The 15,560-nt window shown below is 43.4% G+C and overlaps 1 protein-coding gene across 24 annotated transcripts in view; it reads right to left on the minus strand.

Annotated features, from left to right (window-relative positions):
* CAMK2G (calcium/calmodulin dependent protein kinase II gamma) overlaps positions 1 to 15,560 on the minus strand; it is a 263,893-nt gene that overhangs the window by 117,303 nt on the left and 131,030 nt on the right. For all 24 annotated transcript variants that reach the window (XM_053310722.1, XM_053310719.1, XM_053310724.1 and 21 more), the window contains exon 3: positions 5,231 to 5,290. In XM_053310722.1, the coding sequence (XP_053166697.1) occupies positions 5,231 to 5,290 (60 nt within the window). The remainder of the gene's footprint in view (positions 1 to 5,230; positions 5,291 to 15,560) is intronic.

Raw genomic sequence — 15,560 nt, forward strand, 5'->3', positions numbered from 1 at the left:
ACTCTCCATTAGTAGAACATTTGATAACACACACAGAATGTCCAACTCCAGATTTGCTGCAGTCATGCAAAGCGGTGAAGAGGAGTACATTTACAGGGGAGGAGCAGCAGGCAGAGTGCATATGCTTGATGCTTCCCTCATCTGCCATTTCCCCTGCAAACACTCTCCGAAGTCTGCTTTTCACCAGCAAACATGCATTTTGGAACGTCTGGTTGGGTTCCAAATAGTGATGTTGGCAAAACTCCTGTTTTCCATCTCAGAAACATAAAATTCCGTAGCGGATTATACTTCCCTCAAAATGCAAGGCGAGCACTAGAGCACAAGAACTTCTTCTCAGGCTCTTACTTTTAATTCAAGTAACGGGGGGGATGGGACCCCTAGTCCTCCTTTCATAGCTGTATGGAAAATAGTAAGAGAGGCACCCTTTTCATCCCAGCCTCACTGCTGTTACTGAACAGCAAAATGGGTAACTGGATGGATGAGCTCGGCTCAAACCCTGTCATGTTCCCAATGACACAATCAGACATGCAATAGGGTCTGAAGTGGGCTCAGATAAACTAAGCTCTTTTCTAAGTTTGGATGAAAATATCCCTGTTTTCTGTGCCTAGGTCTGAGATTGACCAAGGTGCCTAGGTCTGAGATTGCCCCTGAATTAGTATGAGTCTCTCCCTCACATCAATGGGAAATCAAATTAGCCCTGTGACCTAAAGAGGCAACCGTGATAACCTACTATAAGATGGGCAACACTGAGGTTTGCCCTCACCCTCAAATATATCAACAAGGCACCTGGTATTCCACACATATATTCAATCCAGACTCCAGAAGTGCCCTGCCTAATACTTCAAGCAATAATTTGAAACAGAACTAAAAGGAAGACTGTTTCTGAGTTAAATGGAAGGGGTGTGCTTGTGTATTATATTTAGCTCATTTTTATACTGCCCCAACCCAAGGTTTCAGGGCGGTTCACAACAAACAAACAAACAAACAAACAAACAAAAAAGGTCTGAGGGTGGTTCACAACAAACAAAAACAAAACATTAAAATCAATTAAATACTAAAAACAGTTTAAAACAAATCAATAAACAATCCAAAATTTAAAAAGTTACAAAGTTAAAAAGCCTGGGTTAAAAAAAAAGTCTCTTTGGACACTTTTTAAAAGCTGCTAGAGATGGGGAGACTCTTATTCCCACGGGAAGCGCTTTCCAAAGTCTCAGGGTGACAACAGAGAAGGCCCATCCCTGGGTGGCTACCAGACGACATGAAGGTAGCCACAGACGAGCCTCCCCGATGTACGCAGTGGACGATGGGGATCATGCAGAAGAAGATGCTCTCTTAAGTACCGTGGGCCTAAGCTGTTTATAGGTTATAACCAACACTTCGTATTTTGCCTGGAAACTTTTTGGCAGCCAGTGCAACTACTGTAATATAGGAGTAATATGGTCTCTTCAAGATGACCCGGAGACCAACCTGGCTGCCCCATTTTGTACTACGGACTACGTACAAAGGCAGCCCCACATAGAGTGCATTGCAGTAATCAAGTCTGGAGGTTACCAGCAAGTGTACTACTGTTTTGTGATCATGAACCTCAAGAAACAGACGCAGCTGACGTATCAACTGAAGATGATAGAAAGCGCTTCTGGCCACTGCCTCAACCTGGGGAACTAGGGAAAGGTGTGGATCCAGAAGCACTCCCAGACTGCGTACCTGTTCCTTCAGAGGAAGTGTGACCCCATCTAGAACAGGCAAATCAATATCGCTTCCCGAATGACAACCCCGCACAATAAGTACCTCCGTCTTGTCTGGATTTAGTCTCAGTTTGTTATCTCTCATCCAGCCCATTACTGCTTCCAAGCAGGCATTCAGGGAGAATATGCCTTCTCCTGATGATGTTGAAATGGAGAAATAGATTTGGGTGTCATCAGCATACTGATAACACACAGCAACAAATCTACAGATGATCTCTCCCAACAGTTTCATGTAGATATTAAAAAGCATTGGAGACAGTATGGAGCCCTGAGGGACCCCATATAAAAGCTCAAATTTTGAAAAGCAACAGTCTCCAAGCGACACCATCTGGAATCTGCCAGAAAGTATGAGCGGAATCACTGCAAAGCAGTGCCTCCCACCCCCAACTCCCTCAGACATTCCAGAAGGATACTATGGTCGCTAGTATTGAAAGCCGCTGAGAGATCCAAAAGGACCAACAGAATCACACTTCCTCTGTCAAGTCCCAATTGGAGATAATCCATCAGGCCGACCAAGGCAGTCTCCACCCCACAGCCCACCCGAAAACCAGTTTAAAATGGGTCTAGAAAATCAGTTTCCTCCAAAACTGCCTGGAGCTGGGAGGCCACCACCCTCTCAATCACCTTGCCCAACCATGGGAGGTTGGAGACAGGCCTGTAGCTACTAAATTCCGAGGGGTCCAAGGCAGGCTTCTTAAGAATAGGTCTAATAATTGCCTCCTTTAAACAAGCAGGCATCCTGCCCTCCCTCAGAGAGGTATTTATAATTGCCACCAGGCTCTCCACAACAACCCCCTTGCCAGATAGTATAAGCCACGTTGGGCAAGGATCAAGCAGACAGATGGTAGGACGCACCGTTCCGAGCAGCTTGTCCACATCCTCAGGAGTCACAAACTGAAATTGATACAGTCTAACCACACAAGAGGAGTTGCTGGATACCTCTGCATCTGACACTGCAATAACTGTGGAGTCTAAATCTAGATCTAAATCAACCCGAATACGAGAGACTTTGTCCACAAAAAACTCATTAAAAGCGTCACAGCGGGCAACTGATGGTTTCAAATTTGGATTCAGGGGAGTAGGGGGTCCTACTAGCCCCCTCACAACCCTGAACAGCTCCGCTGGACGAGAGTCTGCGGAAGCAATACAAGCAGAAAAGAAACACTTCTTTGCTGCAAGTATAGCCAAAGCATAGATCTTCAAATGTGCTCCATGTCGCAATCTGTCGGATTCGAGTAGAGTCTTCCTCCACTTGCACTCCAGTAGTCTACCTTATTTTCATTTATTTTTTACATTTTATATCCCGCTCTTCCTCCAAGGAGCCCAGAGCGGTGTACCACATACTTAAGTTTCTCCTCACAACAACCCTGTGAAGTAGGTTAGGCTGAGAGTTACCCAGCAAGTCTCATGGCTGAATGGGGATTTGAACTCGGGTCTCCCCAGTCCTAGTCCAGCACTCTAACCACTACACCACGCTGGCTCTCATACATACCTTGCCGCTTCAGCTCCTGCAGATGTTCCGTATACCAAGGAGCCATTTTTGAAGCAGGTTGGAGAGGATGCTGAGGAGCGATCATGTCCACTGCCCTGGTGAGCTGATTATTCTAATTCTCCACCAGGGCATTAACTGGATCACCGGTAGGGCCAACATTAAATCCTTCCACAGCTTCTTGGAATCCTATTGGATCCAATAACTTTTTTGAATGGACCATTCTAATAGGTCCTTCACCCCTGCAGAGGTGGGATGCAACTGTGAGTCCAACCTTAACCAGATGGTGGTCCATCCATGACAATGGGGAAATCACAGGAGTCCCCACCCACGGAACACTACCCTGATCAGAGTGAAAGATCAGATCAAGAGTATTACCAGGAACATGTGTCGGTCCAGAGACCACTTGGGATAGGCCCATAGTTGTCATGGCTGCTATGAACTCCTGAGTGGCACCAGACAACCCAGTCCCGAAGTGGATATTGAAGTCCCCCAGTACCATAAGCCTGGGGGACTACAATGCCAAACCCGAGACCAAGTCCGCAAGCTCAGTTAGGGAATCTGTTGGGCAGCGGGGTGATTGGTACACCAACAGAAGTCCCAATCTATCCCTGGTCCCCAAATGTAAGTACAAACATTCAATATGATCAGACACTCTGATAGGGATCCTAGTAAGGGAGATATTATCCTTAAAGACCACAGCTACTCCACCTCCCTGCCCACACTCCCTGACCTGCTCCTCTACAGAGTTCCCTGGAGGGAGAAGCTGGGCCCAAACTGGGCCCCCAGCCTCCCCCAACCAAGTCTCTGTGACACACACCAGGTCAGCCCCTTCATCCCTGATCAAATCATGGATTACTTCAGATTTGTTTTGGACTGACCTGGTGTTACAAAGGAGCAAGGCAAGGTTCTGTGGGTTGTTGGCACTGCTCCCCAAGGTCAAAGAGCTGGCAGGGCAGCCGGAAGGGGAAACAGCTATTAAGTTTCTGATTTCCCTCCCCCTGCAATGGCCTGCTGACCTGCCAATGTAACTTCTTCTATTCCCCACCACCACTGGAATAGCCGCACCGAGACCAGTGGACTCCAAAACATTCAAAACAAATGTTACCCAAGCCTTATCTCAGCAGAGATAAGATTAGAGATTAATATATTAGAGATTGGCACCATCACCATGTTTAGGGAAAGCACCCAACTCTCAAATTACCCTCAGAACTATATGGAAGCACTTGCATTTCTAATGCTTCTGCAGGGGTGGTTCACACAGATAACATGAAGGCAAGAGACATCTTCTAATGGAAAGTTATTCATGCCAGAGGAAGCATACAAGGAAGAGCAAGGATAGGTCTATTAAGCATGGTAGCTAAATGGAACCTCCATCTTTAGATGCAGTGAATCTGAATATTGCAGGCTGATATTTCATGTTTTATTTTGATTGCAAGTGGCTTTGAATAACTGTTAGCAAGGAGAAGTTATTCATGTGAAAAACAAGGAGGAGCATATCACCTCCATGCCCTACTTGTGAGTTTCCAGAGATATCCAATTTGTTGCTGTTGGAATTCGAAAGGTGGACTAGAGTCTGTTTGATCCAGCAAGACAATTCTTATGCATATCATGCTTCCCTCCCTTACATATACCTAAGAACAGAACTAACTTTCAAAATAAGAGGAACAGAAGCAAGATCGTTCAGGCAAAAGCAACAACAAAGTTCTGGCAGCAAATCTTCCGTTTCTATATAGGTAAGCTTGGAAGAGAGGTGAAGGAAATCCTGTTAAAGTGGAGGAAAGATGCAACAACACTACTCAGAGACAGGGTGTCTTAGAAGTTTCTTCAGCAAGTGCCTCCCCAACGCATCCACTCCAGGCCACAAATTGGTTGTGTCATGTCTGAAGTTTGTACTTGCTCCTCATTGCCAAGAGGGGGAAACGTGGGGGGGGGGGGGAGAGACTCCATCAAGGTCCATGTCCTTTTAAGCTGAAAGATTTGCAGTAGCACTTACCAATATTCGGATGTTTTAATAGTCGACAGATTCGAGCTTCACGTTCCAGTTTCTGGTGATCTGGAAGAGGGGAAGAAAAAGGCAAAGTGTTAGCTGGCAACCTCTGCTCCTATTTCTCTGAACTTAATAGAAATGAGGCAGTCGCAGCAACAGACCAGTCACAAGTAGAAAGGAATGAATGGCTGAGAGCAGACATCTCCAAGAGTATGCAACCATCCTGAGGAAGAAAAGGCAATCTGTTTTCCTGCAGTAAACACTGCAAATGTATTTCAAAGTTATGGAAACAGCTGCCACCTTGATACAGCAAGTACTACTGTGCTTGAAGAGCTACTTTAGTATACTAAATAAAAGCAGTTGAGAGTCAGCAAGTCCCTAGTTCAAATCTTGTGTTGTTGGCTTGAGACAAGCCATTGCTTTCAGCATCACATACCCCACCTCTGCAACGTGAGAACAACCATGTACATGGATGTACATTTATACAGAACTTGTTATTTTCAAAGTGCTCTCAGTAATCCATACAAAGAAGCCTATAAGGTAGGTTAGTCTGAAATACAGACCAGAACCACCTATTAAACATTCAGAAGCTGAGTGGAGAGAAGCTTTTACATCTCCAGTTAACGGGATCTCAGACAGCAAGGTGGGAGGGGGGCCTCACTGCGTGAGACCATGAGAGCTATTGCCAGTCTAGGTAGACAAAACTGGGCTAGATGGACCAATGATCTGACTCCGTATAAACAACATCTTCTGTTCAACCTCATCACTACTCACAATAAAAAATAACATTTCTGCATATACTTAGTAGAGAGGAAGACCAGGTTCAAATCCCCACTCAGCCATCAAAGATCACCTCGGCTGTCTTCTCAATCTAATTGACCCACAAGGGTGGTTGTGAGAATATTCCCATATTTGTTTCCCAAAGTTCCTTGGAGGAAGGGCAGAATCATACGCTACTTGGCCTTCCATACGGGCCTTTTAAATTAAGGTTATACCAAAGGGAATCCCCACCCCTGCAAAAACAAAACACAAAAAACTTGCAGCTCTTCTTTGGGGAATATATTGAGAAAATGAGAATAGCTAAGCAAACATGTACCATCATCAAGAGTTCTCAGTCTCTAAAGAATGGGTACATAGCAACCTTTGAGAAACACATAGTTGGGTAAAGAGTTTGTAGTCTTTTTCCTGCTAAAGTATACACAGAGCTCAGAAAAAGATTCCACAATCCCAAAACATCAAGACCTAGTTGAGGCAACAAACCCATGTCTGAGTTATACCACTTCAAGACTGCAGGGGAAGGGTGTCATCCAAATGAGTGTTCCTCCATACAAAAGCATTCCCCACACATACAAGAACGAATATGGAAGGTCCTAACTTCACCTTAAAAGACTGACTATTATGATCTGTTCCTAAGGTGTATGTTTCAAATGAATATGCTGTTAAAATCATTATTACAGGATATTCTCACAACATTCTTCTGAAGATGGGCTGCACAGTCCCTCATGCATGGAGACTGACTGTTTTGTTGGTTCAATAAACCTCCCATGCATCTTTTTCAGTTTTTCTTTAGCATGCTATCCCTTTTCTTTAAAATACACCAAAGGCAAACAATTCAGAACAAGCAGACATACAAGTGTTACTAACATGCATAATTTGAGAGCAGAATTTGACTCTCCTTGGTGTAAAGTATGAACTGAACTAGCTATGATGACCAAAAAGATTCTATGGACTTGTTTAAAGATAGGAGCAGGATTATCTCTCTTAACAGTTTTCTAGAAGAGATACTCGCAGGTAAGAGAGGACAACCCACCCCCACAGGCACTGTGTGGTGAGACAAGGGAGGGCTGAGAGGAGAGGCACTGCCAGTTATCTTTATATCCTGAGAAGGACATTCATTGCAACAGAAAAGCAATGTCAGTTCCAACAGGGTTGTCATCCGGAGTAGAGAGAAAAGTATTGAGGCAGCAGCTTCTCCATAACCCTGAAAAATCTGACATGAAGTGCGTGGGGAGGGCGAGCTAGAAAATGCTGGAGGGCCCTTCCTAGTCACCAAAGATCAGACAGAAAAGTGATTTGTCAACGCAGTGCTCAACTCCCTTTCTAATGCCAGCAAAAAGAGACAAGAATAAGATCGCCAGGCAAGGTGAAAATGAGACTTGAAAGTCAGCAAGCAAGAGTGCTTTAATAAGGCTGGTACTGTCTTTGGATAATTTCACACCTTGCCCTAGCAAAGCGCAAACAGGGAATTAATGTCAGGGATCCAAAGCAAGTTTTTATTTTAATTTATAGAGACTGCTCCCCCTCCTACACATCATGCCATTATCGAGCCTGCTACCCAGTTCCAGCTTGGGAGGTATGTGGAGCACTGCTTCCATGCTCAACAGCAGGGCTATGGATAGGGAGGGACACAGTGTGGTTCAAAGAGGTCTCCTACTCCAAGAAGTAGCTAGTGATAGGAAAGGGACCCCTTCAACAGAACAAAAAAGCAAGCTAGTTAGCCACTTCCAAGCAACACAGATGGAAATATCCACTTTGCCTGGTGGTTTGTGCTCTTTACGAAGGAGCGGCCATGTCTCTGAAAGCCCTCCTGTTCCATACAGGGCTTCTGTACCCTAAATAGTGGTGCACAAGGAAAACATGTTTCAGTGGATGCAGTATTCTCCTCTACTGCATGCAGCACCAGGTCTCATTCCCCACACTTCCTGATCAGCAGGACTACTTACTTGCTCCCAAGAGATATTTATTCTAGGGATCTAAGTGAGCTTCTGGTGTGAAGCAAGTGGGAGGGGGCAGGCAATGGTTGGGCTACACAAAGTGTTCTTTATCAATAATGCAGCACATCAAAAGCGTGTAGTAAGACTTCTACAACAGAGAACTACTCTCTCCTCTTATGGAACCTCAAACCATTTTGTACAAATATCTCCATGTATAAGAACAGCAGCCATATTAGAGAGCACTGCAGCCCTTTGCCGCTCTAAACTGGAATACCGTGAAAGTCCAAATTCATACTTTATTAATTAGTAAGAGCTGTTTGACACATTATGTAGTTGTGGGTCCAGACCTGGCTTACAGCGGGTCAACACATTATGAAGTGCGAGAATTCTCCCCTTTCATTATGAAGAGTAGAATTCTGGACTGTACCACTTAAAGTCAGGAATGTGGGCATATTTTCATATTCTTCCCCCGTGTTTGTTTGTTTTTTAAAACAAGCCCCTCTGCATATAGAAAACTAGCTGGGATACACTAAATATCTCTCACCGATAGATTAGTTTTCTATACACAGGGAATATTTCTGAGTGAGAGCACACAAATACATGACTTCCTCTCTGTCCCCGACCTGCAGTCTAAAGCAGTATCCACCTCATTCTGCATGATGTGTTGATTTGCTACAAACCAGGCCTGCATCCTCAACTGCTCTTGAGGCCCCAATGAGTGACTGTTGCCCTAGCCTCTTGCCTGCATACATCAACAAATGCAAGCTCGTTTCTTTGGAGAGGGTCTCTAACTTTGGACAGCTTCACACATTATAAAATTCAGACACAGGTGGCCATGGGTTTCCAATGTATTATCACACATTGACATCTATACACCTTTTGCACAATTCAATTCCTTGATTCTGTAATACCATATTTACCTGAATCTAAGATGACTCTGAATTTTCGACAGCTCCCATAAAAAAGGTTATACCTGTAGTAATCCAAAAGGAATGGGACCCTGAATTTAAGGCGACTCCCCCCGCCCCACACACACACCCCAAAAGAAAAATCTTATACCGGATACAAAATCTTATACTGGAGCTCTGTTTTTGAAAGCCTTCAGCCAGCGCTGGGCTCCCAGCCTGGCCAGGAACATGTCTCTCTGCTTTTACAAGCAGGGAGAGGAGCTACCGGCTGCGCTGCAAATGCGGCACCAGCCAAAGTTGACTTGCAAATGGGGCACACAGCCCCATTTGCTAATGTGGCCCTGCCCCCTACATCGGACATCAGATGCAGGGGCGCCAGGCGTGGCCCCTGAGCACAGCAGCCCGGGGTCTCTGAAACCTCTCCTCATGCAATGGTGTCTCCGCTCTTGCTCCTGACTCATCTTGCCCAGCCAAGCCCAAGTGGGGTTTACTTTAGAGAAAGCACAGCCTGCAGAGCTTGATGAAAGTGTATTTGCTCCAAACTCCACAGCTGCTTACTCGGAACTTCCCACTTGGATCTTCTTTTCAAGGAAAAGAACTTTAAAGATTAGTTTTACTTTTTCTCTGTGGAAATCAATGAATTTGATTTAATAGCTAATTCTAATTTCAGCCTGTTTTAATTATATACAATCAATTTATTGTTATATAACTTTAATCTTTCTTTTCTGTTTTGGCTTGTGGCTGTAACATTAAAGAATTTGAACTTGATTTAATAGCTTTTTAGTTTTTATCTGACCCATCAAATCCAACTCCCTCCACATGGCAACCTGATCTTCTCTTTGTTTACACAGGAGTAAATCCCACTGAGTGCAATACTTACTCCTAAGTAAGTGTGCCTATGAGCCTCTCCCAATTTCCTCCGGTACCGCAGCACAAGCCACCTAATGGCGCAGTGGGGAAATGACTTGACTAGCAAGCCAGAGGTTGCCAGTTCGAATCCCCGCTGGTATGTTTCCCAGACTATGGGAAACACAACCTATATCAAGCAGAAGCAATAAAGGAAGATGCTGAAAGGCATCATCTCATACTGCGCAGAAGATGGCAATAGTAAACCCCTCCTGTATTCCACCAAAGAGAACCACAGGGCTCTGTGGTTGCCAGGAGTCAATGGCACACTTTACCTACTGCAGCACAACAAGGTGGCACAGTCCTCCCTCTGAGGTAGCTAGCAGCACCTGAGAAGAATGCATGCTCAGACAGGAGGAAGAGGCTTTCAGGCATGCATGCGCACTCTGCAGGACTCAGGGATGTGGCAAGGAGGAGTGCTGGCTCCGAGGGGCTACAGCTGATGCCTCTCAGAGCAACTCTCATGGTGCCTGTTCTTGTGATCACAGCCGGCTGCCCCAAGGGAGATTCCTGGCATGTGCATTTAAAGGTGACACCTCCCCCTCTCACTTTCTAAACTCAGAGAACTTGGAAAAAGCTCATCGTGGGTTCAGGTAAATAAGGTATGCAGCAAAGCACCCTCAGGTACATCCCAGTCAAGTCACAGACCCTTGAGGAAATGAGGAAGAGCAACTTATTTTGTAAACTTTACTCAAAAGCCAGTCCAAGCTTTTGCAAAATGTGCAAGATTTTCCTCCCTTAGTTTCCCCCCAGTTCTTCTTGTTAAATACAGGGGCGATTGGGTCTATATATTCTGAACAAAAAGCAAACATTAAGGTTAATGGAGAACTTACAGATTATTTTAGTATTAAAAAAGGTACTAGACAAGGTTGCCCCCTATCTCTATTATTATTTATACTGGTCTTGGAAATTATGTGCAGGATGATAAGGGAAGAGACCAAAATACAAGGATTGTCAATAGGGACACAAAGATACAAACTAAGAGCCTTTGCAGACAATACAGTGTTGTTTTTACAAGATCCTTTAGAGTCAATTGATACATTATTGGAAATATTAAAATCCTATGGGAATTTGGCAGGGTTCTATATAAATAAGGATAAGACAACGGTATTAATTAAAAATATGAACAAAGATATTGAAAAATTTGTCTTGAGATCTAGTTTCAATGTGGGGGGAAAGGAGTTACGCTTACAACAAATAATGCCTTATTGTTTCAAAATAATTATATTAAAATCTGGAAGGAAATAAAGATAGACTTATGTAGATGGAATAGATTGAATTTATCGTTAAGTGGAAGAATTTCTGTTATCAAAATGAATGTTCTTCCTAAAATGTTATATTTCTTCCAGACAATACCAATAATAAATACAATGTCAATTTTTTATCACTGGCATAAAGACGGAAAGAACTTTATTTTGCAGGGCAAAAAACCAAGAATAAATTTTAAAAACCTAATGGACGACAGGAAGAGAGGAGGGTTTGCTTTACCGAATTTTGTTATATTTTGAAGCAATATGCCTAAACTGGATGAAAGAATGGATTACTTTAAAAAATCCAAGACTGTTAGATTTGGAAGGATTCGATATAAGATATGGTTGGCATGCATATCTATTTTATGATAAGGTAAAAGTAAATAAAGACTTCTTAAATCACTATATTAGAAAAAGTTTATATATGGTATGGATGAAAAACAAACTTGTGTTAGAACCAAAAATTCCACTTTGGGTATCTCCACTGGAAGTTATATCTAGAAAACAGAAAAATATGCAACAGACATGGCCTACGTATCTACAACTGCTTGTTCTCCAAGGTGCAAAATACGAACTTAAAAAACTAGATCTTATGCCGGATTGGAATATTTCTTGGTTTCAGTATCACCAGATTAGCGCCTGATTCAAGCAAGATTTCAAAAAGGGTTTTAATCAATCAAAGTCAGAATCTGAACAACAGTTGTGTGATAAGGAAGGCAAACTAGTTTCTAGGATGTACGATCTGTTATTATTGGAAGATACAAGAACGGAAGCAGTGAAAACTTCAATGATTAAATGGGCTCAGGATTTTGGTTACAATATAGACTTGGAGAAATGGGAAAAACTATGAATAGAAAACATGAACTACACTGCCTGTTCTAGTTTAAAGGAAAATGATCTTAAAATGATGTACAGATGGCATTTAACTCCTAAGAAGTTGGCTTTAATTTACAAGAACATGTCAAACAAATGTTGGAAGTGTAAAAAAGAGGAGGGTTCCTATATACATTTATGGTGGACTTGTAATGAGTCTAAAGGCTATTGGGATTTAATATATGATGAGCTTAAGAATGTGTTTTAAATGACTTTCTCTAAGAGCCCAGAAACAATACTATTAGGCAATGATAACAGTTCATTGCCTAGAAAATACTGGACCCTCTCTATGTATTTGACAGCAGCAGCAAGATTGACATCTGCATACAAATGGAAAGACATCCACTGCCCGAGTAAAGAGAATTGGATACTTAAAGTGTTAGAGTTGGCAGAAATGGCAAAGCTAACAGCATTATTAAGAAATAAATTTGAAGTATTTAAAAGGGAGTGGGACCCTCTTCTTATTTACCTAAAAACATATTATAAAATAGATTTCTATCAGGCTCTTGAGTGGTAACAAAAATGTTTTTAAAATGCCCTAGAGCCAACTTTCGTACGATTTATCGGGGGGAGAACGATTAAATTACAGGCAAGACTTGGGTATTGTAACTGATACTTGTTCTAATGATGAGATGAAAGTCCTCATGTTTTTTGCTTGTTTTGTTTGTTTGTTTTGTTTGTGTTTTCTTTCTTTCTTTCTTCTTTGTGTGTGTGCGTGTGTGTATCTTATGTTGGGGGAAACTGAATTAAAAATATTTTTAAAAATGTATAGGGGGAGCGTCATCATGAATTCAGAATCTGCTTTATTTTGCATAAATTAAGGTATACCTGTATTTAACTTCTATCATTGAAGGCATCAGCTTAAATTCAAAGTCGTTTTCTATTAGGGTAAATATGATACCAGGTAATAGATTGGAAGAACACCTGTACACACTAAACTTCTAATAACTCAACTATTTATTGTTTACAGCTCACTGGAAAAGTCCAATGCAGAAAAATTTAGATTGGCAGAATACATACAATTTATCTAAAGCATGTCTCCAATTACTGGTCCATCTGGACTCAGGACTGTTCTCGTTCCAGGCCTCAAGGCATTCAACCACAAATACCTCTGCTGCAAACTTGTTTCCTCTGGTTCCTCACATAGCATCTCTCATCCCAGCTTTGAGGCAGTAAGGGAAATATGCTTAATTAAGGGGCTATGAAAATATATGGATTAGGGAACAAGGAGAGAACAAGCACCAATGCAGACATTGTGAGTTTACATTATCACCACAATCACGAGGGCTAGAAACCAGCTCTTCAAAAGCAAGACAGGAGTAGAAGTTGAATTAGATGCCCCATCCAAAATGCAACTACAAAAATGGAGAGGACTCCATAAGTAATAAGTTGTTCTAGTAAAAACTAATCTTCCTACCTTCCTTTCACTATCTCTAGAACCGGATTAAATTTGGTCCATATCAGTTACGCAGTTTACAAGCTAGCCCACTTTTACCTCAAACATTCAGGTGCCTACCATCTTGAATTGGGGTGGATGGCATCATCACAAACTATGCCCTTGAGCTGTCCCCAGGGGCAGCGCCACCACTGGGCAAATGGGTTCAAAGAACCCAGGTTGCCACCAATCAGCGGCCATGAGTGCAGCTCCCAGACACGCCCCTAGCATCTGATGCCAGATGCGGGGGTGTTATTTCAGTGCTAAATGGGGCTGTGCAGCTCCATTTGGAGCTGAAATCGGCCTGCGCTGCATTGGTAGCATGGCCGGAGTGACTCTCCCTGCCTTAAAGGGAGGCCCGGTTTAGGAGAGAGATCAGCTGCATTGAGACCACGCTGCACTGAGAGATCACGCTGCATTGGCAGCATGGCCGGAACGGCTCTCCCTGCCTTTAAGGCAGGGAGAGTTGCTCCAGCCCATGCTGCCCACGCGGCCTCATTTGGAAGGGAGGCAATGCCCCCACATCCGATGTCAGATGCGGGGGTGTAGCTAGCCAGGCCCTGCGTTAGAAGCTCCGTTCCTGACTGTCCCTACACCTAGAGCAGTGTTCTATTTTTTTTCATCTGTGTGCAGAATGAATTTTGTTCTGGGCAGCAGTATCAAAACAGTGTGTGCACATATATTCAGAGTGCGACCTTCCTGATTCAATCTGAGTGGGATCTAAAATTAACTGAGTGGACATACAAAAACTTGTGTGTGTGTACATGTGCGCAACTGCACACGCCTTAGAAGGAACACTGACCTGGAGCAAATTTGGTTCAAATTGGTTAGGTGGTTCACAAGTTAGCCCAATTGTGCCTCAAATATTCACAGATCCACCATCTTGGATCGGGATGAATGACATAATTACAAATTACACCACTGTGGTGTCCTCCCTATGTGTCACTCACTACAACTGTATTAAATTTGGTTCAAATTGGTTAGGCAGTCCACAAGTTAGCCCTCTTGCACCTCAAACATTCACACATCCGCCATTTGAACTGGGGTGGATTGCTGTCATCACAAAACTATGCTGTTGAGGTGTTGCTATGTGTCCCTACAACTGTACCCAATTTGGTTCATATTGGTCCAGGCATTACAAAGTTGATGGGGCAGGGAGGACAAACATGGACGGACACACACACAGAATGCTGGGTTATGACATAAGCCTATTGGAAAGTAGGCTAAAAAGTAAAAAATATAAAAGTAAAGGCCTTTATGAAAGTATATCTTCTGTCACACTCATCTGTTCCCTGCAGCATTATGTCCCACTCATTTAGTACATCCATCTGCCCTTCAAAATAAGCTAAACGACTTCCACAGTTACTACTGGCCAGAGGAGAACTGGATATTCAAGGGACTAGAGTGAGCTTGGGTGTGCTAACCACATGAAGGGAACAGCTCAGAAGCTACAGCATACATTGACTTCCACCACTTTGCAGATAATTCCTTAATGGCACTTAGAACGTTTATATTCCACTTTTCAACAAAGAAGTTCACAAAGCTTTTTATATAGCCAAAGAAATGAAAAAATGCTATGCCATGGAGACAGCTATTGCTAAAACCCCCTTGTTACCATACCTTGCACGTCAAGATTCAGCTTACAGAGAAATCTCATAATGAAACTGATTAGCAGGATTAAAACTGTAAACTATGCACTTCTGTTCTTGGAAGACACTCACCTCTGCCTCCTGTTGCCCAAGTGCTGCAAATGATGTCCACTTTTGGGGCTCAGGATGCTAGCTTTCAGATTTCCAAATATCCTAGGCCCTGTAGCCTACTGGGATCATGTTGCCCCCATGAACGAGTTATGCTTGCAGTGAACCTGTTTCTGAGGGCAACAATGCAGGGAAGCCAACAGCTGATTGGCCAAGCTGGAGAAGAGATGGGGCTTCACCACGTGCTGTTCAGCCAGTGAGCCAAGAGGGACAGCTGACTGGCTCGCAGCCTCAGCAGACATGACATAACCAGTGAAGTGCCACAGGAGACGTAAATCAAGTGCAATTGCTCCAGGGAACCTTATACCCTCTTGAGAGAGACAGAGGCAGGAGATGCAGGGTAATGTAGTGATACCACATGCACAGCTTACAACAAGGAGCCATGACCTTTGTGCTCCCTGAAAACGGTCTCATCTCGACGCACGCAAGCGCGCGCACGCACACACACAGTTGGCTGCAAACCAAGAAGGAAAGCACTCCAGTCACAAGGTAC

Source organism: Hemicordylus capensis, chromosome 3 (genome assembly GCF_027244095.1).
Source record: "Hemicordylus capensis ecotype Gifberg chromosome 3, rHemCap1.1.pri, whole genome shotgun sequence".
In the NCBI taxonomy this organism is placed as follows: Eukaryota; Metazoa; Chordata; class Lepidosauria; order Squamata; family Cordylidae; genus Hemicordylus; species Hemicordylus capensis.